Below are 26,104 nucleotides of genomic sequence, written 5' to 3' on the forward strand. Positions count from 1 at the left end.
ACATTCACCTCTGCTACTTGTGTGAATCTCTTTTTGCAGTTTTGCGGATTTATGACCCTGTTTTGACGGCCAATTGGTGGACCAATAGGAAAGTTTTAGCTGGACCAATGATTAGTTGCTGTCAACCATAGCACTTTTCCACCAAAAGAACTCTGGTTCTTCACAGATTTTAAAATGAAAGACACCTCTGCCATATTTATTAGCGATCTGATTTTGTTTCTTGCAAAGTTTCAAGTTCATAAACGTAAAACAATGGTTAGTAAGACTCTTTTTGACCTCTTTGTAATGGATGCTAAATTGTATCTTGTATCAAACAAGAAGTCTCAAACTCTCAAACAAGACGAAGGTCATAAAAACGAAAAATATTTGTAGTATGTACAAATTAATACTTTAACTCGTATTTATATCTCCTTTTATTTTATTTTTTAACTGCTTTGACTTTTTCTTATTTCTATTTTATGTTTCATTCTTTGCCTTTGTTCTTGAAATGTCTGTAGGATATGTAAAGTTATTAATAAAAGTTCTTAAAAAAAAGACTCTGGTTCTTGAACCGGTTCAGTTCCTGATTCTTTCCAGTGAATCACCGGGTTTCTACACGTTTAGAGGGGAAGCAGGAGTACGTCATTAGCGGGGTAGGGGGCGCTGTGGATAAATACAGCGCCTGCGCCAAAGATAAACTGTTAGAGTCATGGCAGGGTCATTGTTTTTGTTTATTTTTTTGTTTACCGTAGAGTCAGAGGCGTCCTGCTGAGCTCGTGAACAGTGGAGAAACGCAACCAAGAGCTCAGAGCTTCAAACACAGCGTTATCGCCCAGTGGCTCTTGACGGGGTCATTTTCAACGTTTCATATAAACAAATAATAGGAAATAAAACAAGAACACGCCCCGTTTTATGCGTTTCTGGTGCTGTTTGGCGCGATGCCATGCGCGTTGGTCAGAGCCGCGGCTCTTGGTAGCGTTTCTCCGCTGTTCACAAGCTCAGCAGGAACATTCTCATCTGTGTGAGCTGCTGTGGAACAGAGGGGAGAGAGTGCGAGAACCGAGTCTCTCTCACGGGCGGATTTAGCGAGTCTTTTGGACGGGAAATAGTGTGTACAAAAAGTCGCTAGTTTTTAATAACTCGCTAAATTGCTCTGCAAGTCGCTAAATAGCGACAAAATCGCCAAGTTGCCAACACTGTTCGCGCTATTCTGTTGCTATATTTAATTTATCCGCTTCAGAAAGGACGAGTCGTGGGCCCAACCAACTTAAACACTTGGGAGGGGAGAATTCTCTTAACTACTGCGATGTAGGGGCTGCGCTGTCAGATGAATGGAGAATGATTGCAAGATGATGTTTAGATAAGTGTTAAAATAATTTTCCCCATCCAACCGGCGCAAAATCCAGATTGACATTTTATTAATGCTTAACCGTCTTTTTCTATTAGGCGTTGGCTGGCCTGTCAGTGTTTACCACCGTTTATCTGATGACTACCACGAAGACCTGTATGAACATCATGAATAACTCATGTAACATGATGATATTTGTCTTTTTCGTCAGTGTTTCCTTACACAAACACAGATTATCACATTCATTCATTATCTGTAACCGCTTATCCTGTTCAGGGTCACAGTGGGTCCAGAGCCTACCTGGAATCATTGGGCGCAAGGTGGGAATACACCCTGGAGGGGGCGCCAGTCCTTCACAGGGCAACAAACACACACATTCATTCACACCTATGGACACTTTTGAGTCGCCAGTCCATCTACCAACATGTGTTTTTGGACTGTGGGAGGAAACTCGAGCACCTGGAGGAAACCCACGCCGACACGGGGAGAACACACCAACTCCTCACAGACAGTCACCCGGAGCGGGAATCAAACCCACAACCTCCAGGTCCCTGGAGCTGTGTGACTGCGACACTACCTGCTGCACCACTGCGCTGCCCTCAGATTATATATAATATAATGAAATCTTTCAATAAACAGTTCATGTTGTTTTTGGACTCTTACACCTAGTTGACACAAAGTTGAACGTAGTGGTGAGCCACAACCCAACTGTGCTTGTAAAGGGTCAGCCTTTGGTGGAAGCTCCATGTGTTGAAGATCATTATACCTTTAACTGTTACCAATTCACCTGCTTATCATGGGATGTTTTAAGATTCAAATGTATGTTGAATATCCTATGAACATTTTTAATGTGGTGTTGCTCCTATTTTGTCTGTCCTAAATTTTTTGTTGTGTGTTGCAGGTATGACATTTTAATTTGTTAATATTTATAAAATAAAATTCAGTGGTTCAGTGAAAATACTGCTTTTTTGTGCTTTTTCAGGGTTTTTGTTTTTGTTTAATGTCCTAAATTCTCTGTAAATGGGTTTAGTACTACTAATATTATGTATTACATGTCAGTAACATAATCTAGAGAAACTAAGAGTGAACTGTGATTGCATCCTTCTTGTGTTTGCTTTGTGTATTTAGGTGAAGAGTGCACAGCACCATGGTCCTGAAATGTGCACCTAAAAAACTTTTCTTGAAGTGCTTGTTGCTACAGTAGTCCATTACTCTAAGAAAATAATTGGTGCCCAACATGGTTTCTACACAGCCTCATTAACCATGGTCACATTTGGCTTGAAAAATACAATGTTGATGTAATTATTCCTTGGTTTTTACTAAACATCTGAAATGACCAAAAGACAAGTAATTAAATCACACAATAATTTTACATTTTAATAAATAACTTAAACCAGGGCACGTCGCCATGTGGTTGCATTTAAGGACCATAGTATACAGTACAGTAAGGTAGTGTTTATTGTCATCAATAAATAACACATATATAGAGCTTTTTACAACAGACACTCTTGCACAAAAGCATCAGAAAATTATACTGGGCAAGCTGAGGCAAAGAATTGGAACATGTGGAAGATATCTTGACATCCCTTGAAAGAAACCCTAGAAGGGAAGATGGAATTGAATATAAGCAGGACAAGAAAGTGCATCTCAAGGTCACAGGGTTGATAGGAACTACGGTGTTTGGGTGGAGTTCATTTTTTTAAATCCCTTTAATTGATTCAAATGTGTACATTATTACCGTATTATTGGCAAATATCTGCCCAACATAAAGTATAAATGACCACAAATTGCTGAAAATGTAATTTATAATAATTTGTAAGGAAAAATATAATCAGTGCAACAGTATTTTTATTGTATGTGTCTTGCAAGACAGATCTAGAGAGTTCTGCGGTGTCTTTCTTGTGTCTCTATGCCTCTGGTTTCCAGAACATATCATAATGTTTGAAAAAAAAAAAAAGGCTATTTAGAATACATAGTTTGGCATGGTTCATATTTCACGGTTTGCAGATGAAATTCAGTCACTGTTAGTTGGCATTTGGAATATTTGGATTCCAATGACATTCGTGATCGTTTTGTTTCAGTGTAGTCATGCTCTGGTATCAGTAGTTTCGCCCTGTTACAGTTTCGTCCTGTTTACATTCAAGTGCGCCACGTCTTTTAAGGAGGAATGGTATGTTTGAGGGGGCAAAAATGCACGCTATTTGAATGTGTTTATATTGGCTGTGTTTACTTTTACGCAATAAGGGCCCTCTTCATGCTTTCAGTTTTTGAGGACTCTTCATTGTCTAAAAACTCTGAACTCATGAAGACATGAAATAATATTACTGTTTATTTATTTTAAAATCGAAAGGCAAATCTTCAGGAAAATGAATGAAACCGTAATCATAGTAATCCTGTGAAGGACTGGCGCCCCCTCCAGGGTGTGTTCTTGCTTGCGTCCAATAATTTCGGGTAGGCTCTGGACCCACCGCGACCCTGAACTGGATAACAGGTTAAAGACAATGAATGAATGAATTAAATCTTAGTAGCAGCTGGGCTAAATAACACTAAATAAAGAAAAAAATAAAAAATAAAATGCTGTGTCTGATCCACTCAGAGCAACACACACTAACACCAAGTCAATGTCACTGCAGCACTAAGAAAGATCCACCATCCAAATCATACCTGCTCTGTAGTGGGTCCTGACCATTGAAGAGCAGGGTGTAATGGGGATGAGAAGGATTTTTTATAGTGCACCTGATGTTGTAGCAAAGCAGTTTTACATAGGTTCATTCATTCATTCATTCATTTATTTATTATCTGTAACCGCTTATCCAGTTCAGGGTCGCGGTGGGTCCAGAGCCTAACTGGAATCATTGGGCGCAAGGCAGGAATACACCCTGGAGGGGGCGCCAGTCCTTCACAGGGCAACACAAACACACACATTCACTCACACTCTCCACGTACCAACGTGTGTTTTTGAAACGAGGAAACCGGAGCACCCGGAGGAAACACGCAAGGCAGGAATACACCCTGGAGGGGGCGCCAGTCCTTCACAGGGCAACACAAACACACACATTCACTCACACTCTCCACGTACCAACGTGTGTTTTTGAAACGAGGAAACCGGAGCACCCGGAGGAAACACACGCGGACACAGGGAGAACACACCAACTCCTCACAGACAGTCACCCGGAGCAGGAATCGAACCCACAACCTCCAGGCCCCTGGAGCTGTGTGACAGCAACACTACCTGCTGCGCCACCGTGCCGCCTACATAGGTTCAGTAATATTCAATTTATTAATAACGTTTAAACAAACCATGGGAGGAACCAAGATTGTTCCAGGTGAAAACCATGTAGAAAATATTGATACAGAGTCTCAGTACCATTACATAGGTTTGTTGTTATGTCCTGGTGCGCTGATTTAATCTTTCTTTCCATCACCCCTATGATTATAAATAATAATGGTTAATGGAAAAAAGATGAGGGGCTAAATAATAGTCCGTCCAAGTATTAAAAACTGTTGTTGATAGCGAATGGGGAGACATTGCCAGGCAGATAGTAGCAGATCTGCGGTGAGGGGTAGCAGACGCAGGTGGTCAGTGTTCCCTCAGTATTGGCCCAGACAGAGGTTTAGAAAATGTCTCTGAAAAGAGCAAGGGGATGGAGTTAATTTCTTGGTTGTTTTTGGCACTAAACAGGATGTTAACATTTTCACTGAGTGATGAGGAACCACCAGGAGCCCCAGCATTCCAGTGTTACACAAGACCCCAGTGGTCAGTCATCCATCATTGTCAGACAGGACAGGTGGACAGTTAATTACTCAGAAAAGTGTGAAAAACAAGCAAAACCCCAATGAGTTAGTTTTGTTTCCGCTGCATGGAGTTCCATTAACAGAGGTTAGGAATTTCAGAATGAAACAAGGGTGGATAGAGCGAGAGGAAAACAGGCATCCCAGTTTACTACACTTAATAATCAGTCCACAAACATGATCAGAATGGGAAATATTTGCCCTAAGCTTTCTTCATCTGTCTCTAACAAGAGCTCAGCTCATAGCAAGAGGACAGATAGATTTTTTTTGTATGTTAGAAGTATGTAGTCTGTCCATGCTTTGTATCTGCTGTCTGAATGTCATTCCATGTCCCTTTGTGGCTAAGTATCTCTGCCCTAGCTTCTCTATTTAGTCTCTAGCTCCCGTGTTTAGCCCATTTTTCTGTCCAGTGTTTTAGTTGTTCCTAATTTAGCCCCTTGCTTTGTTTAATGTTTGTTTCAAGGTTTTTGTATTGTTTGGCTCAGTGTGTTTAGTAGCCTTTGTGTGTTTAGCTTCCCTGTCTAGTTCCCTAACCTCTGTCTAGTTCCTTTGTGATTAAAGTCTCCTGCACTTACCTCTGTTCCTGTTCCTTAACCCTTGACCACCACTACCCCAGCATTGTGACAGTAATGACTTGCCTGGTTAAATAAAAATAGAAAACACTCTGTAATTAAGCTTTAGCATGTATTTCTTTGAAAGCAATATAACAACACGTTATTTGATGTTGTACACCCTCAGAAAAAACGTCACTGTGGTGGTACCCTCAAGGGTACATAGTCAGTACATTTAAGGGAACCATATTCTATATTATTTGTAGAAATTAAAGTTGTGTTGAATTAAAATGGCCCGTTACACTCCCCATGACCTAGACTTTGTTGTTTTATTTGACTATGTTCTATAATGAAAGCTTAAAAGTATTCACCAGAATGTAATGTGTCATTAGTTAACACAATTGGACATTTAAAGGAACATGTAACGGTAAACAAAAGGTAAACAAAATATGGCAATATTCTTGCAACAGATTTCTTAACATTTAGACCAGTAATGAATGTACCGTGCATGGTAGTGCTTGGAAAAAGGTTTACCAATGTGTTTAAATTGAGGAATGATGCAGTAATGAGACAAAAACTAGAAGTATCTTGTGTTTTTACTGTCTGCAATGAAATACAAGTCAAATTATATTGCGCATCAATGATTTCTTGTGAAATTTGCTTTCCATTTCATCATTTGCTTAATCCTTATGTTAAGGAATAGAAAGGCAAATTAAGCAACAATAAGATGATGTCATTTGAATAGTTGTCTTCAGTTGTTTTGTGGTCCTTTTGAGGTGATTGGGGAATAATGTTCAGAAGTAGATAACTGTGAATAATGCTGAGGTAATGAGCAGAAGTATTTACAGGCACCTGTGAAGTGGGCAGCCAGTGCTTCATCACAGCCTCAGTATCACTTACTATTTAACTCATTCACTTTTCAGTTATACAGGAACATTTGTTTCTGAATAGAGTTTAAGAAAAACACCAACAAAAACAGATTTCCATTAAATCATGTAAGATTTTGATTGGATGATGAAACAATGATTTTCTGAAATTTTCAGCCATCTTAGTTTTCATGCTTGAGTTTCATGTGCACAGAGGATCAATACATTTCACGAACAAATTATGACTTCCTGATTTTGTTTTATTATTGTTTGAGTTCACAATCAAGTCTATTAGCTAATATTAGGAGAAACACCAATCCACAAATGGGTCTTGTGTGAGCAATAATAGACAATATCTGCTGCAGTCTTGTATAGCAGTGACTGAATGGATTTATATGGTTTCATTCTGACATGTCTGACTCCCCAAAGCTAGCATTAAAATAAACACATGGTATAAAATTGACAAAGTGTGTGTCCCCACGTGTCTGTTCGGAACATTCATGCAGACAGTCTCATGAAAACTTTTTGTGCTTCCCTCAAATTTTCTCATTAATCAAAGTTTTCACTCTTTTACAAAGTATTGTGCTAAAAAATAAAAAAGAATATAGTATGTACTACTTCCCTGTTATAAGAATGTTCTACCTCTATATTTCTCCAGTATCTAAACAATACATTATTTTGGATTTTTAGTTTGAAAATTAAACAAAACACTTTTGTGAAAGGCACATTATAAAATCCAGACCATTTTGTTTAACCCGACATTGAGGGCTAGCATTAGTTTTCTTTTGGAGATATTTTTGTCCTGAAAATACACAAAAAAGAGCACTTCAATCTGATCCTGAAACTACTTATCTAAGACTGGGTAGCACCCAAATCTAACCGCTTGTGGACAAGAACACAATGCCCCAACTCTTTGATCACCACATGACTGCAGAATGATTTAAGCATTCTTATATAAGCCTGCTAAAGACAGCTAAACTGACCATGAGGGAGTACAATAATGTGATGTAAGATAAGCTTTTTTTTTTGTTTGTTTGTTTTACTGAATGGCTGTCACATTACTGATTCACCAGTGTGTTTTAGAATGCAGATGCTATATTAATGAACATGCCGCCCCCCTTAAAATGTTAATAAAATAAAGCTAAATTGCAATTCAAAACTGGTTTGATCTTTAGGCTATTTACATCTATCTATCTATTTTTCTCTCAACAGTCACTGTCAAGCTCTTTGGGTTTTCCACCTGCAACAACAGGAACGTCCAGCAGAGGGAAACATACAACAAATGAACACAAGGTAACTAAAAGTCTCATTCCACTAAGTGAGCAGGTGTGTAGTGACAGGAGTCTAGGCCTGTTTCTCAATACAAAAGTAAGGCAATTTCGAACTGCCGTACTTGGTAGAACAAACTTGGCTTGTTTGTTTTGTGAGTACACACTCTTTAGGGCGGAAGGACGCTGTATGGTGGTGTGGAGACCAATTGTACATCACCGCCCTAATCCCCTTCCGCTGGTTTCCTGTGGTTGATGTCGTCATGTGATTGGATGAAACGTAAAGGACCCTTTGTTGAATCAGCAAGAACCCTCAAAATGATTAGGTGTTTAATGTGTTCCTGCGTTTTTACACATATTAATATACTTGTAATTAAACGCAATACATTTAGTAAATAGCTTTCAGTGTTAACTGTAATAACGTATATGATTAATGAGTATTATAAAAAAAGTTATACATTTATAACAAAATAAATGATAATAATATAAACTTTAAAATATTTCATTGATTGTCTGTGGAACAGAACACAATATAGATAAGATTAAATAGTTCTAATATCTTAATATTTTATTATTTACTATCATTATTATTGGGTATAGCTTACAGTAATTAATTGGTGTTAACATTTTTCATTAACATTATTCATGATTAAGGTAACACTTAAATTACTGACTCATAATCATTGACTTTTTATACACGAAGAAAATGTGAAAGGACTCTGATAATTCATAACTTTTTTTTTACCAAGATCTTTGTATTATAAAACTGCATAGTAAATTGCACATTATTAAATACCATATGCCTCATGTATCTTCAGCTTCTCATATAATCTATTCAGTAACATACAGAAACTGTACATATCTCTGAAGTTTTCTGTTCTCAAATGTAAAAAAAAATAAATAAAAATAAATATAAAAACATTACCTGTATAATTTCAGTAAGATTGCTGAAATATTTAAATATATACAAGAGTAGTACACACTATTTGAACAGCTGCAGGTTTGTGGTTGAATAACATTTCATGGTATCAATGACCTCCACTGGATAACTAGAGCTACCTGTCTCCAAAAATGTATCTAAGAGTAAGTAAGAAATACAGCTAAAAAATATGTAGTTTTGATTCACTTAATATTATTAGCTAAATATAGAAAAATTGAAAAGGCTTACCTCTGCATTGCTCGCAAAGTTGTACAACTCCAATTCCAAAGAAGTTTGGATGTTGTGTTAGACATAAATAAAAACAGAATATGATGATTTGCAAATTCTTTTCAACTTATATTCAATTGAATACACTACAAAGACAAGATATTTAATGTTCAAATGGATAAACTTTATTATTATTATTATTGTTTTTTTTTTGTTGTTGTTCAAATATTCACTCATTTTGAATTTGAGGCCTGCAGCACTTTCCAAAAGAGATGGGACAGAGGCAACAAAAGACTGGGAAAGTTGAGGAATGTACAAAAAACACCTGTTTGGAACATTCCACGGGTGAACAGGTAAATTGGAAACAGGTGAGTGTCATGATTGTGTATAAAGGGAGCATCCCCAAAGGGCTCATTTGTTCACAAGCAAGGATGGAGTGAGATTCACCACTTTGTGAACAAATCGTCCAACTGTTTTAGAACAACTTTTCTCAACATACAATTGCAAGGAATTTAGGGATTTCATCATCTACAGTCCATAATATCATCAAATGATTCAGAGAATCTGGAGATATCTCTGCAAGTAAGCAACAAGGCTGAAAATCAACATTGAATGCCCGTGACCTTCGATCCCTCAGACGCCATTGTATAAAAACCGACATCATTCTGAAATGGATATTACCACGTGGGCTCAGGAACACTTCAGAAAACCATTGTCAGTGAACACAGTTCGTTGCTCCATCTACAAGTGCAAGTTAAAACTCTACCATGCAAAGTGAAAGCCATATGTCAACAACATCCAGAAACGCTGCCGGCTTCTCTGGGCCCAAGCTCATCAGAGAAGGACTGACACAAAGTGGAAAAGTGTCCTATGGTCTGACGAGTCCACATTTCATATTGTTTTTTGGAAATCATGGGCGTTGTGTCCTCCGGGCCAAAGAGGAAAAGAACTGCCCAGATTGTTATCAGCTCTAAGTTCAGAAGCCAGCATCTCTGATGTTGGGATAAATCTGATTTTCTCCAGTGCCTTACACAATCTTAGTTTACTATTTGCTACCATAACTGTACACCTCGAATTAAATGTAATTAAAAAAAATAATAAATCAAAACCATTTATCATCTTAATAATTGTATACTTTCTTTAATGTGCATATATTTTTGTAGGCAGCATGTACTGATACTGTTAGTTCGCACTGTAATTTAAGTCTTTTTTTTTTATTATTTCTTATACATTTAATAAACTTTTTACGATAAGAAAACGTATCACATGTAACTCCTGTTCAACTCAGCACCCTATTCCTAAGCCCGTCTCTAAAGAGCATGTAGTGGTAAAATCTATCCCCCTCCGTGCTGTCTCAGGAGCTTTCGAGTTTTTATCCTGAATCATATAGTGATAGATCGCTAGCTGATTTTGGGTTTGGTTTTATAAAAAAAAAACCTCTGGTAAGTTTAAATAGTGCTAGCTAAAGAAATGTTAATTTTGAAAGACATTCAAAATGCTTACGTGAAAGAGGGGGAAAAAACCCAGAACAATAGAGGTATATGAAGTATATCTATTGACAAAATGTTTAGCTTGTTTCTAGCAGGCCTAGTGTCTGCCCGGATTACCATTGTGGCTAAGAGCGCTAATATAAGAATTTAAGGCTTAAATACTGTCATGTATTGTTTATTTCAAGTTGAATGTACTTTAAGTACAGCATTACTAAACAAAGTACTGCATCATGCATGTTTAGGGTGACCAGACGTCCTCTTTTACCCGGACATGTCCTCTTTTTTAGACTTCAAAAAATATCCAGGCGGAATTTCACAAACGTCGGGGATTTTGTTTTTCTAGAGCTTACAGAGAACTTCGAGAAGCGTTTCGTTCACAAACTAGTCCCGCCCTCCCCTACTCTGATTGGTTCGCTTGAGTGAGAAGGGGGCGTGGTGAAGTAGTCTAGAATCTTCTAATTGGACGGTCTGACTGTAGAGCTACCGTTATTGGTCGATAACCTTCTCCGTAAACATTTAATTGATCAGTCTGCACGTCAGTAGTCCTTGTTTACGTCAGGCAAAGTTCATGTACCTACCCTCGTCTCGAGCAGCTATGCCGAAACGTAAATGTAAGCTCTCGGATGAATTAAAAAAAAAAGAATTTCCCATGTTTTCTGCTGCAAATAAAGGTGTAAAGGACCTAAAAGCCCACATGGGTTCAGCTAAGAATACAACGGCAGCGAGGGACGAGATACCCCCCCCCCCCCCCTCGAGACACGTCCTCTTTTTCAACATCTCAGATCTGGTCACCCTATGTATGCTGTTTTTTCTTTTACGGAAAATTATCGGACTCCCCCAGAGAACGAGAAATACAAGACCCAGTAAGCTATGCGGGTGACGTCAGCCGCGCACAGAGAGAGAGAGAGAGAGAGAGAGAGAGAGAGAGAAACACACACGCACATGAAGCTTGTCTGTCTGTGTAGAGAGGACTCGAACAAGCTTTCTGATACACGTACAGGAGAAAGACAATTTAAAAAAGTAAATGTTTCTATTGCAGTTGTTTATGCATATTGTTTTTCTTGATTAATCTGATTGAACGCCCAGAATTCATCCTATTCTGGACGCATTTTTCGGCTAAATATGAAGGATTCTTGGATATGGGACAGCATAATCGCACTGCTGGGATGTGATCAGCCGTTAAATGTGTCCTTCTCAGTACGCAGTCCCGAAACCAAAGCAGTCTAGAACCGGGCCTGCTACAGAATTTCAAGTGCCAGGACATATTTGGTCAAGTCATCATGACAGACATGTTGACAAACCTCACGTAGTAAGTAACCCGTGAGGTTTGGCGCCATCTATCTGACTTCAGTTATCTGTCAGACAACTGAAGAGTGGCAGGAGGACACACAAAAACACATGTGAATATGACTGAAATAATACTATAAATAATAATAAAAATTGTATTTTACTTACTGTAAAGACCTATTTAATGCACAGAATGCATTCAGAGGACTTTTAACAATGAATAACACGGTCTAATCAGCATCTGGATATGCAACACTTGTGAGGTGGATATATTACCTAGGCAAAGGAGAAGTGCTCACTAACAAAGACACATTTGTCACCAGTATTTGAGAGAACACCCCGAGAAGGTCTGGTGCTCCCTCTGGGGTGTGTTCCTGCGTTGCATCCAATGATTCCGGACCCGCCACGACCCTGAACTAGACAAGCGGTTACAGGTAATAAATGAATGAATATTTCAGAGAAAAAGGCATTTTGTGTACATAGAAAAAGTTTTAGATCTTTGAGCTCATGAAAAATTGGAGCAAAAACAACTGTTGCATTTATATTTTTATAAAGCGTATAACTGGTCATACTGCTGACATTTGTGGTTTATTATTTATCTTTAGACAAAAAAGTGCATCAAAAACAGAGCAGCAAAAGATGCAGTAGATGGAGGTGAGCAGCTGGCTTGGTGTGGTCTGCATTTGAATCTTTCATCAGTAGTCTGTCATATTCTCAGAAAACAGTAAAGAGTAGTAATTGGTTTGGTTGAGTGCAGTAGTATGTGATGATTATTACTGTGGTAAATCACATCCTGAATCTAATGAGTACAAAGCCCCATGGAACTCTGCTAGTGCCTGTAGTGAAAGTAGCCGACCATGTTCTTCTCTGTAGGAGCACTGTAAATAATTTTAAAGGATCTATAAGTACATTCAGAACTACAGCAAATTCAAAAGAGTAGCTACATTCCTTATTTATATAAAAAAAGGAAAGTATAGTCACTTGCATAAACTGTCATACTTTTAATTCAATTTTGTAATCTATAATAGTGCTGAGAAGTACAATGGATTCGGAACATAGTTATGTGCCTTTTTGTAAAGTTTTTGTAAGATACATTGCATATAATAACCACATATTTCTAATATCATACCCTTTACTTACTCTGTACTTATGGCATGCCTCATTTGTAAAATGTTTGTAAGATACCCAGTAATAACCACGCTTCTAGTATTATGCCGTTTACTTACTCAGCACTTATTTTATGGCTTACTTAACAGGTACTTTCTCTGTACTTACCCAGTAATTAGTGGGCTGTAATGCAGTGTTACCGTGTAGTGACTCCCCTGGATCTGACTGTAACAGACTGACTGGAAGGAGGGAAACCAGAAGGAACACAGACATTAGAGCATCTTCAGACAATGACATCCATCTGCTCTACCATTTTCAAATCAGAGAATTTGTGAGCACAGTATGGCCGAGCACATCATCCAAATTTACCATGATTCCCCATGTCACAATCCTGAAACGACAACATTAAACTAGAAGAAGAGGTTAGTTGCCAAAAGCTAAAATGAACAAGTGGGTTTTGAGCTCAGATTTAAACATAGTGACTGTGTCTGTTTCCAAAAAAAACTAGCTGGAAGATTGTTCCAGAGCTGAGGGGCTTTGGAGGAGAAAGCTTTCCCCCCTGCTGAAGTCTTATGAATTCTGGGTACTAGTAACAAGGCTGGCACCCTGAGATCACAGTAATCTTGTTAGCTCATAGTGCATGATGAGGTCTCAGAGGTATTCAGGTGCGAGACGATACAGGGCTTTAAACGATAGTAAAAAAATTTTGTGATCAATACGAAATTTAACTGGAAGTCAGTGAAGGACTGATAAGACTGGGCTGACATGATCACATTTTCTGGACCCTGGCTGCAGCAGATTTTAAGCTGATGAGCTAAGAAGAATAGGGAAGTCAACAAAATTTAGTATTAAGTCTGATATCTTATTTATAGCAGTCTTTGGACCTAAAAAGTCAAGCTCAGTTTTGTCGCTGCTTAGTAGATGGAAGTTGTGTGACATCCAATGCTTCACATCTTTTACACAGTCCTCCATTTTCTTTAGTGTTGGTTTGTCATCTGGTTTGGCTGATATGTATAACTGTGTATCATCCACGTAACTGTGAAAAGTAATGCCATACCTGCTCATATCTCTGCCCAGTGGAAACATGTATAATAGGAACAATAGAGGTCCTAAAATAGAGCTTTGGGGAATTCCAAACCATTTTTTTGTAAATAGAGAAGACATTATTTACTTTAATGAACTGATAGCAATCTGTAAGGTAAGAATTAACCAAACCTTACCATTATTAGAAGCCACTATTAGAATAAAGCTTCAAGATTGGAGATTGTGTGCTCAGATGAGACCTGGTAATCCTGGTATCATCCTCTAGTGAGCGGAGGTGTACACATGCAGACTCTCCTCTGTGAAAATCTGCCCAACTCAGAGCAGACAAACCAATCAGTTTCTCACTGCAGGAACAGCCCATAGCCCTGCTCTGGAAACACAATCCTGTATGTGTGTGTTTATGAGCACTCCATATCCCATTTTGTATTACACAAAACACAATAGCCCAACAAACAACTTCTACAACTCTTGCCTGAAGAATTAACGCATGACAAGCAAACTCATGATCATATCAATAATTCTGCTACTTCATTCATTAATTCATTCTTTATCTGTAAGCGCTTATCCAGTTCAGGTTCAAGGTGGGTCCAGAGCCTAGCCGGAATCACTGGCTGCAAGGTGGGAACACAGCCTGGAGGGGGCGCCAGTCCTTCACAGGGATACACACATACACCCCTATGGACACTTTTAGAGTAGTCAATCCACCTATTCAGCTACTCACTTAGTTTAAATTCTAATAATAATATTATACATTTGATTACACCAAGCCAATAATAAGCAAGTACAACCACACATTTTATTTTATAAGTACAACAATGAATGTAAATCACCAGACTCACTACATACCCCATACGCTCTGTTCAAAGCCATTGTCTAATTTAAAGACAGAAAGAGCAAAGAAATATGCTTTTTTTCCAGTTTGTTTTCTACAAAGTTTGAAGCGACACCAAGTAAACAACTTATTAGAACTAACTTATTAGAAAAAAATCCACATGCCAATTAAATCTTTCGATGCACTCCTTGATAAATAATAAAAATAAATAATCAGTGACTGAAATGTCTCAAAGTTTCTTAAAAATTAGGAGAAACATCTACAAGTGGAGAGGGAATACAATGCATCAATCGAAAACAAAAAATAAACAAAAAAAAAAAAGCTGAAAACACCTGATAATCCTCAAATGCTGAAAGAACGTGGTATAATCCCATTGTCTGTCCATTTTAGTGATGAGTCTCCAGCTCCACTATGGTCCACTCTCCCTGCGGAGAGGCAGCATCCTCCGGAGAGAAGCTGGTCACAGTGATGCTGGTGGTAGAGTCGTCCAATGGTGAAATAAGCTCCGCCCACCGCTTGAAGCTTTCCTTTTCATGAGGAAGAAAGGCCTGTTCATTTAAACAGTCCCGGGACAGTGACAGGGTTTGCTTTATTAAATACTGAGCCAGGTTCAAATCCTCTGGGACTGAATTTATGATGCCCAGATTGGACTCCTGGTCAGAGAGCAGCTGCCGGAGCAAGCTCCAGTCTCGCTCAGCAAACTTGTTGTTCTCCTCTACCCCTTCCGTCCTGTTTCCTTGTTCCATCCCTTCTTCATCTTCATCATCATCATCATTTTCGTCCTCCCCTCGCTGCTCCTCTTCGGTCCTGTCTGCGTCCAAGATTTGCTCAAAGGCTTCTCCCACATCCAGCTCGTAAATGGGGGACAGCACTTTAGATGGGCGTCGGTCATGTGTGCAGCTTTGATCCAATCTGTCACAAGCATCAAAGTCCCCTAAAAACAATTGACAATACTGCACAATGACCAAGGGTTTCATCTGTACACGGGGCTTCTTTTGTTTCAAACATGACATATGCTTCTTTAAACATGCTGCGGACATATATTTGAATTGCAAACTGTTCTAAAGAGTTTCACCCCTAGTGCAACTGTGTCCTTCATGAAGTAGGTTTTTGTCTTAAAATATCTTAGTACACTCTTAAAAATATGGTTTCTAAAGGATTCTTGCAGCTCTAGGACACTGTTGATGTCACAGAACCTTTAAATTAAGCAGATATTCTTTACATTCCCCTTTGCAGTATTTACTGACACTCTGAAAAACAAAGGTGTAAAGGAGAAACTTTATTGTTTAAAAACTGCCCAAAAATGTAAAGATTCTTGGAAGAACCCTTAAACGTATATAAATTATAACTTTATATAAAGGGTTAAAAATGGTTAATCTTCACCCTGTATCTGTGTGTTATTTCACACCTGGTTCTTTAGAGAACCACAAGACGTACTTTTACAGCATTGCTCAGGGAAAAGTGTCCAAAAATGCTTCTTTAATTGAAATATTCTTCGTGGAACCGAGTGATTTTCAATGTTTGGTTATTTTTAAGAGTGCATTATTTAAAACCTTAATATTTAATTTTTTTTACATTCAAAAGCAGCTTTCACTTCATTATTCCCCACTGTCATTTAGTCTAGACTTCTACGATTAAATGACTAGTGGCTTACAATTAAGCAGATGTATGCCAAAGTCCTGAGTGGAGTAGTGGACTTTGGGTGAGGAGTATTGACAGCTGCCGTAAAGGTGATGCACAGAGAAAAGTCTACACTGAATGTGTCTCTTTTATCCACAACCACTCAAACAAAAACAAGAACAAAGCCATGCTTTTGCCAGCGCCAACATGTAGAACTCAATGTTGTTCACAAAGGAGAATTTTAAACTATATTCATGCAAAACTGAGTGAATCTTTCTCTATAGCTTTATAACCACATACAGAAACCAGTAAATCTTGCTTTGTTATTTTAGACTAGCAGTTTTCTCCTTATTTAAACACTGATACACTGATAATTATTGCAAATATGAGAAACATGCTGGCAAAAGGAAACTGACTGTTTGGCAATAGACCTGCCAGTATGAACTGTACACAAAAATTTGAACAGAGGCTGTAACGAGTGTGAAAAAAGAGAGACATAGCAGGACCTTTTTTCCCTTAAAAACACACTATACAGAAAAATCTACAGTACACTGAAGAAACAAAACGTACTACAACATAAAACTGAAATCTGCAATTAGAGAAAATGGTTACCTACTGACTAGCAACACCGTGCTCTAGTGGAAATGAGACAAAGGAAATAAATACATGAAGTGAACAAAAACCAAATGCGCGCACACACACACACACACACACACACAAACACACAACACAAAATCAACTTTGATGGTAGTTCATAAATGACAGAAAATGATGACGGCGAGAGTCAGCATGCAAGAATCCCTGGTTTGGGTTGATTTAACAGCCGGACACAGAGTCTTTGAGGATCAGGGCTTAATTCACTCATGCTGATCCTGAGTAGTGTTTACAAACCACTGTTCGGAGACCCTCTCCACTGCGGTCAAACTAGAGTGACCGCAACAGTGTGGGTGGTCATTTCAGGCCAGCACAGTTAGCAAAGGAAGCTACTTAATGAGCTCATCTTCTGCTGGGTTTTTTGTTTAGTTTAGTTTTTTTTTTTTTTTGTTTTAGTTTTTTGTTTTTTTGTGCATATTTATATTAATCTTTATGGCCAAGTCCTGTGTGCCTGTTTTTTCATTAAAAAAAGTAAACACTAATAATAATAATGAAAATAAACAATCAAACAAATAAACAAACAAAAATTAAAAAATAATAATAATTAAAAAAAAAACAAAAAAAAAAAAACAGTCTTGGCATTAGAAGAATGAGGAATGCTATGTGTGTAGATATGTTATGGCTATCAAAAGAAAAAACAAAACAAAAGATTAACAATGCCATATAATTGCATCTCTTACTAATGTCAAAGTGCACTGGTACAACTAATGTAGCTCATGCTACTAGGCAGGTATTCTCGATAAACATACCGTTAGCGTATTGCGTTCTTACGCAGGCAAGCAAGTTTTCATTGATGTTGTAAACTTCTTATGGGCACAGGGCCTCAGTGTGAAGGTAGTTTAAGTTGTTGCTTACTGAGACTTAGAGGTCCTGATATTTTGTAAGAGAGAAAAAAAAAGCCTGGAATGCTCAATCATGTGGTACTCTAGAGGTTCTAAGCTAGATATACTTAACTCCTACAGGAAGAGCTGGATTGACTATTTGAACAGAAGAACAGAAGGTTGCATTTTTCAAAGGAGATGGGTGGAGTTGTGAAAAGTCGGGACACTTGGCAGGGATTGTGGGTGCAGGTGCGTGATTTCGAGGCTGGAATTTGGTGAGAATTGGTGTGTGGGGCAGGGGGTGGGGTGGCTCTAATATTATACATTACCTGCAGGGGACTGAGGAGGGAGAGTCGGTGATAAGCTAGTGGTGACCTGAGGCTCAGGTAAGTCTAGCCGCAAGTCTGCTCTTTTGCTGTCTGTGTGTTTAGGCTGCAGGCTGCCGTACTGTTTGGTCAGCCGCAGGTCCAGGTGAGAGGGCCGTTCCTGCGGAGCAACCTCATTCATGTCCGTGTTTAGCTGGGACTGGTTAAACATATGCTCTTCTGGTGGAGACTCCTGGAGCTCTGTGAGGAAAACCATGGATTTAGGTTGCCCCTCCTGAAGGCCCTTAGATGAGCTGGTGGGCTTCTGGGAGTCGCAGTTGGTCTGGCTTCCATGGGATTCACCTTCAAAGACGTCACAAGGCGTGAGGGCATTTCCCTCCTTCTGTGGAGGTGTCTGGGTTCCCCCCTCTTCAGATCCCAGCTCCTCACATTCGTCCACTGAAAGCAGCACTGACCGGCGGAAACCAGAAGCAGACTGGTACTCCGGCTGCTCGTTCTCCTGCTCCACACCGTCTTCAAAAGCCAGGTTCACAATGCCCTGGAACTAAGGAAGTAAAATAAATGAATAAATAAATAAAAAGGTGCTTTTCGACTGCATAAAATTATTTTTTTAAGTGTTAGAATATTAACTGGCCAAAATATAATATAACCTATTTTTCAACATATATATTTATAAATTGTATGATATAGTGATTTAAATACACTGGATTAGGAACACCTACCTTGTATCTACACTCACTGTCCATTTTTTCAGCTCCACTGACCATACAGGCGCACTTGAAAGCTCTACAATTAAAGACTGTAGTCCACCTGTTTCTCTGCATAGTTTCTATCCCCATTTCACCCTGTTCTTCAATGCTCAGGACCACCACAGAGCAAGTAAGATTTTGGTGGTACATTCTTCCTAGCACTGCAGGGACACTGACATTGTGGTGTGCTAACGTGTGTTGTACTGGTACGAGTTTATCAAACAGAGCAGTGCTGCTCAGGTTTTTAAACACATCTACCTCATTGGTCCACGTTGTAGATGTAAATTCGGAGCAAGCAGCTCATCTGTTGCTGCACAGTTTGCGTTGGTCTTCTTCTAGTCCTTCATCAGTGGACACAGGATGCTCTTAATGTTTTTGTTTGGTGGACTATTCTCAGTCCAGTAATATTCCTCTAGGAGGCTTGCTTCTTCACTGAGAATGATCCACCACCTAAATCATACCTGCTCTGTGTGGGTCCTGATCATTGAGGAGTAGGATGAATTGGGGATATGAAAATATGCAGAGAAACAGATGGTCTATAGTCTGTAATTATAGAACTAGAAAAGTAGGTGTTCCTAATCCAGTGATCATCCAGTGTTGTTCTAGATAATACCAATCCAATCTGTTTAAATTAAAATGTGAGCCACCATCCACATGTATTTCGTTGTTCTTGAAAAAATCTTTTGTGTCATGTTGGCTGTTTATCCACATTAAAACTATTTTTGCAGCCACTGACAACAGAGGCTGTTAAAAATGACTGTGTTGGGGCTGTTTTTGTGTGATTAGCAAAACGCAACTAATATTGAATTAATATATTTTCATTGAACACTAGGCAGAGGTGCTTAGTTCCTTCAAATGGGTTGTAGAGCCCATTGTAAATATTATAGAATCTTGTAAAATTGTGTGTGGATGGATAAAATAAATAAATAAATTAATTAATTTTAAAAATATATTTTCTATACACCCTTTTGAGTTCAGAGATGTAATCCCCACCTGGAACTGTGGCAAAGGTTCTCCCTGGGGAGGCACAACCGCACTGGGCAGGACTTCCACTTCAGACCTTTCATCTTCAGACTCCTCTTCCTCTTCTTCTTCCTCTTCTTCCTCAGATGAGAAAAGCTGGTGGTCTGGCACTTTCTTCATGTCCGTTACCATGGCATCCATGACAGAATTCTCCTCCTTCACAGCATCCTGGACACCCCTTAGCCAGGAGGGAGGCCTCCGACGCACCACCTCTTCTTCACTGGTAGTCTCTGCCTCCTTGCCTTTAAGCCGCACTTCCACCCGCAGCCCGGCCCCACCCTCATACATTTTGAGCTCCTCTGGAGTGCTGGTGTCACTACTGCTGCGGCCCAGGAAGTCAGGGCATCTCATTGTACCGCATTTGGATGTGCCACGCTCGTGAGAGTGGCAGTCATCGTCCTGAGAGCCACCTGCATCGTAATCTTCTGATCGAGGTTTTATATCGTCTGAGGATGTGGTGGCACTGGCTGATTCTGATTCAGGGCTGACCTGGGGGTGTATTCCACTCCATGAATCCTCCAGGGGGGTTTCCGTGCTGCCCAGACTGCAGGGGGTATCGGGAGGCAAGTCTGAATCCCTAGAACAATTATGGGAATTTGTTCCTTGTGCTGCAGCACTGCAGTGATGAGGAGGGATCACATGACCTGGGGTAACTTTAGCCACACTCGCCTCATGCTGCTTAGCATCTGTACTTTGGTTTTGTATTGTTGTCTGTACTGTAGCTTCTGTCATCTCTTCAATGCTGGATTTTATTTGTGAATCGGTGCCTTTCTCAATAAATGAAGGCTCCCTGGAAGCCAACATCACTGTTTCAGGTGAGGAATCCTGTACAGAAGCAGATTGTTCTAACAATTTTCCAGCATGTAGACACTCTTGAGAGGACACTGTGGAGCTTTTGTCTTGAGATGTCTTCCCTTCTTGTTCTATCACCTGTTCCTTCACTTTCTCCTGGGCGGCCTGTTTGGAGTCCAAATGTTTGGGGCTAGATGCTAAATCCTTTGCTGAAGGGGCAGGCTTTTTAGAGGCTGGAGATGACTGTTTGGATGGTGTGCCCGATCTAGAAGGAGGTTTTCCAGCTGCGGTTTCTGATGTTTTCTGCTTGGTAGAGGTTTTATTTGTAGCAGAGGAAGATGGTTTGGAGGACAACACTGTGGGTTTCACTGCTTTAGTAAGAGGTTTTGACTCTGTTGTGCTGGGTCTTGTTAGTTTCTTAGTGGATGAATGCTTAGATCCATCTTTTTCATCCTCTTTCCTGGGAGATGTAGGCTTTCTAGAGCTCAGGGCAGAGCAAGGTCTGGGTGACACTGTTCATAAAAACATAGTTATTATTAATCTTGGCAGTCTATATATTATATGTTGTTCTAGATTAACTAAACAAATATAGAAAATGTAATAAAACATCAATTTACAAATTAACAGGGTTTAATTTTTACTCACAATGTTTCCCTTTATTGGAAATCAATAGAAAATGGTTATTAATTAGATAGAAAAGCTTCAGTTAATATGAGCACTGCAGGCTCATGAGATTTAAATAACCATCTGAAGCCAGAGCATCTCTTACCATGGTTTTCAGATGCAGCACTCTTGCTTTTTGCCTCTGGCCGAGCTGCAGTATGGCCACTGACACTTGCTCCACTTCTCACTGTAGTCTTAGGCTTGTTTGGTTTATTTGTGGGACTGGGAAAGACACAAGTAGACACACAAGTCTCAGAGATATATAACAATATATTAGATTAGCAACTCTGATATACTTCTATAAATACCATATAAAAATGTGTATGTGTTTCCTGTATATGTTGCGCTTTTGTATTGTTCAAAACTTTCAGTGAGAATGTGCTATATAGTTCCGTATTAGAGTGATTTTTGCATAGTGTTTTAATTTGGATTGTAGTGGAGAGTGCAGTGAATTCACATTTTCTGTGATTAAAGTATAGTTAGTACTAGGGCTGCAACAACTAATCGATTAAAATCGAGTGTTCAAATGGTTTGCAACTAATTTAATAATCGATTAGTTGGGTCTAAGTTATTATACACACAGGTACAGTTGCTACACGTGACGAACTCTTGAAGAAGGCTTTAAAAAATGGCGGGGGCGGTCACAGCAGAGGATAATGTAAGCACAAGCAGAGAGAAAATGTACGACCCAAGTCATCAAAAGTATGGGAGCACTTTACTTTAACGCCTTCAAGGAACAGCGTTAGGTGCAAAATGTGCACAGCTGATCTCGCATGGCACAGCAGCACATCACTGCATGAGCATCTGAAAATGAAGCCTGTTGGAGCTATGTGTGAAAGAGATTAAGTATAGTAAGTTAATTCTACTTTTCTCTCACTCAGTGTTACTAGAGCCTGATAGAGTAGTTAAACAACAGTTGTTTTTCTTAGTACATTGATATTACACTCGCGTTTAGCGAACAAGCCTTAGCCTCCCCCCGAGATTTCTCTTCCACCTTAAATGTGTCAGCTCGACCAGCAGTTCCAAAACAAGTCGTAGTTTTAGTCAAGATAACGTTAGCGACAAGTTCTATTTTTTCTCTCACTCAATGTCACTAGAGTCTGCTAAAGTAGTTAAACAAGATGTCTCATTTTTAGTAAATTTATAATCACTCTTGTATTTAGCAAGTTTTTTGTTCCACCTTAAATGTGGCGGCAGTTACATTCAGAGTTTAAAAAAAATCCAAACATTTTTTAAAATAATATATTTAAAGACTTTTTCAAGGTCTTTTCTGACTGGCATTGATTGTTAGTGTTTGAGTATCACAGCCAAGTGTATATTACATTATAAGTGTATATTACATTACATACACCGTGTTAAATATTGATAAATATAAAATTAATGTAACGGTTGGGTTAATTCTTCATGTAAAAGCTAATTTTTAATAATGGTAGGTTGTGTGTTCCTTATACAATTACAACATTAGTTCTCTAAAATCTTAAATGTCTTAACCATATCTGATCATATGTGTTGAATTTCCCTTTTATTCTCAGCACATGGCAGCATTACCCAATATCCATTTATGTAACTTCAATTTGCCTGTGTTGTTGTCTGCATTTTAGATCAGTAGTTATTAACTTAAAAAAGATGTATGTTCATATCTACACTTTCTCTCTCACCTCAGATAAAAACAGCCCAGCATTACTGACTATGTTTTGAAGAAGGTCTGTACACCACAGCAAGCAGCTGTTCTCACTGATGGTATCCTGAATATGCTAGTAACAGACAGGAAACCAAATTTGGCTTGTCTTCCTTTTTATCCGATTAATAATCGATTAATCGGAAAAAAGAGTAATTGACAGATTAATCGATTATCAAAATAATCATTAATTGCAGCCCTAGTGAGTACAACATCAATGTAAATCCTTTAGTCTCAAAATATGCCATCCTCAATGCTCACATTGTAAACACCTAACTCATGTGAGGTGGGTCTTTTGAGCTTACTAAAAATTGCAGTTGTAAAGCCTCTTCTAAAAAATAAAAATTTAGAATAATTTCAGATAATTGACTACAGACCAATTTCCAAATTACCATTCATTGGCAAAATCATTGAGAATTTCTTTTTTTTTTAGTCCATAAACAGCAGCCTTGACAAATTCCAGTCCGGGTTCCGGTCTAATCACAGCACTGAGACTGCTCTCATTAAGTTAATTAATGACATTCGCTTAAATACGGAGGCTGGAAAGGTATGTCTTCTATTACTTTTTGACCTCAGTGCTGCCTTTGATATCATTGACCATATCCTATAGATAGACAAGTAAACTGGGTTGGACTCTCAGGAACCGCCCCCTAAAGTGGTTCATTTCATACCTGCAAGGCAAGAACTGCTTTGTAGAAATAGAAAATAATATTTCAGAGAACGTGCCAGTGACCTGTGGTGTCCCCCAGGGTTCTATTCTTGGTCCAGTTTTATTTAATTTATACATGCTTCCTCTTGGCCAGATTCTACAAAACTATGGGCTGTCTTATCACAGCTATGCAGATTATACACAGATTTACATGTCCCTGTCCCCAAATGAATCCAAATGATCCAGTTTAATGAATATTATTCAAACAGGTTTCCTTTTTAGACATTAATGATGATAACATGGTGCACCTTAACATATGAAATGAATAAATTCATATTCTCAGATCTGATTGTATTCTTTTCTTCGAAATTTAGCAAACAACATTTGCTAAAATTTAGCAAATCACTGTTGCCCTTTCTATATATGTGTAACAAATGATTATTAATGACCTTCAAGGTCTTTACAACCTAATTTAATAACCATTTAATAAACAGATTTTAAAACAATTAGAAGTGTAGATATACAATGCTATATATCTTTTCATATTAGATATACTAGCAAAAATACCTATAAGCAACCACACCAGTAGAGTAGACAGTAGGTTTTTTTTCCCCCCAAACTCTTGTTTAGCGAACTCTCACCACAAGGGGGCATTCTTGTCATTCCAGGAGTGTTAATGGATACAGATCCTGTCATCTACAGTGCCGTTTTTTTACAACACCTCTGATAGCACTCAAGAATGGAGAAAATCTTGATATACAGTGATAGCCATCAGCTGTGATTCTCATCACTTCTCACAGAATTCAGATATAAAAGAAAGTGGGTAAAAGATAATCATTCAGTTCCACGTAGGACTGGAGTTCAGAAACCCAGGCTTTCAGGTTTAAAACCCATCTTCTTAGACAGACTCCTCACCTGTTAGTCTTGTCCACCTCTGGTTTTTGGGCAGTCTTGGTCAGAGCATATTTTGGAGTTGCCTTGGCTTGAGGTTTGGGCCTGAGAACTAAAAAGCAAAAAGGTTTATTAGGACTTCTGAAGAGGTAGACACAGCGAATATCAACTAAGCCATGGTAAGTGAGGCTTTCAGGTATTAAATTATTTACAGAACTTACCATTTCAGATATTATTCTTCAATAATGCAATAATAAAATAGCAGTTACATTCAGGACATATCTAAATTAACCACAAACCATGTGTACGAGCTGTGTTAAGTGTGTTATATAACTTCACCTGTACTGTGTATCAGGAGAAGTTAGTAAGCATTAGTAATCTTAAGAAGCTTACTGATGAGTTAAATTTAACTCATGCTTAGAACCTGCTCAGTTTACTCCACACAAACACACATTATTTTTTTAACATACACACACACACACACACACACACACACACATATATATAAAATGTAATAATAATAATAAAAAATTGCATTGCCCATTCTTTAGACTGAAACTTTAATAATGCATATGTAATTGTAAAATAAATGAATCAATGTAAGATCAACAAACCTTTTAAAAATTACTTGTAAATCTCAGCACAATTTTGAGTTGCCTAAGTGCTACAGTGCAAGGAACTGTATTAATGCTACAGTGCAGCTGTGGCTCAAACTTGGAGGAATTAAGTGAGGAGAGAGAGAGGGGGAGAGAGTCACTTGAGAGTCACAGAATCACTTGAAACGTCTGAACTCAACAGTAGTGCCGCTGTGTTACACTAATATGTCACTCTACTCTATTTTGTCAATGATAAATTAGCGTTAAATACCTGACACGTTATACTCGTGAGTGCATTAACGTGTTCATTTTTACAGCACTCATTTTTTAAATATTATTTTTATTATACAGATTGATTGATCGCTTATCCAAGACGTTTGGATAGAGAAAGAAGATTAGATGTTGGTAAATGTCTCTGAATATTTGATGCCCTTCAGCCATAAGAACATAGTGAGTTCAGGTACTGATGTTCAATGACCAACTGAAAATAAAATATCTGGTTACATTGCTCCATAGGCCGTAGTCAGACCGTGGGCATGGTGAATTTCTATGCCTTTACTCATGTTCCATCTTGTTTGTTTGGAGATTGAATTGACTATTGTCCTTTTCACTGAGGGAGACTTATCAGTTAACACACACACACACGCATAGTATGTAAAGAAGCAGTGAACAGTGAGAGGACATAGGGATTAATTCTTCACACTTCACTGCGGCTGTGTGTATGTGGTTTGACCTTCAGCTCTGAGGCACAGCTTGAGTTATTGTTCAGAGATTCTGAAAAAGCCGCCCACCGAACCCAGAGAGAGAGAGAGAGAGAGAGAGGGGGAGAGAGAGAGAGAGAGAGAGAGAGAGAGAGAGAGAGAGAGAGAGAAGAGCAACCAAAAACAAAGCCTTTAAACTCCAGCATGCCATGTTCCATCTGCTGTTCTGT

General features: G+C 38.7%; 1 protein-coding gene across 4 annotated transcripts in view; it reads right to left on the minus strand.

Annotated features, from left to right (window-relative positions):
• Positions 1–12,486: 12,486 nt before the first annotated feature.
• btbd8 (BTB domain containing 8) overlaps positions 12,487–26,104 on the minus strand; it is a 44,927-nt gene continuing 31,309 nt past the window's right edge. For 3 of the 4 annotated variants that reach the window (XM_066665155.1, XM_066665153.1, XM_066665154.1), the window contains exons 16-20: positions 24,602–24,689; positions 21,466–21,581; positions 19,875–21,208; positions 18,136–18,676; positions 14,668–15,645 (exon numbers count right to left, since the gene is read on the minus strand). In XM_066665155.1, coding sequence (XP_066521252.1) covers positions 15,098–15,645; positions 18,136–18,676; positions 19,875–21,208; positions 21,466–21,581; positions 24,602–24,689 — 2,627 coding nt within the window. In that variant the 3' untranslated portion in view covers positions 14,668–15,097. Of the gene's footprint in view, positions 12,607–13,003; positions 13,075–14,667; positions 15,646–18,135; positions 18,677–19,874; positions 21,209–21,465; positions 21,582–24,601; positions 24,690–26,104 lie in introns of those variants that run through there. The other variant, XM_066665156.1, reaches the window with a different exon arrangement.

The sequence above is a fragment of the Hoplias malabaricus genome, chromosome 3 (assembly GCF_029633855.1).
Source record: "Hoplias malabaricus isolate fHopMal1 chromosome 3, fHopMal1.hap1, whole genome shotgun sequence".
NCBI classification, from domain to species: Eukaryota; Metazoa; Chordata; class Actinopteri; order Characiformes; family Erythrinidae; genus Hoplias; species Hoplias malabaricus.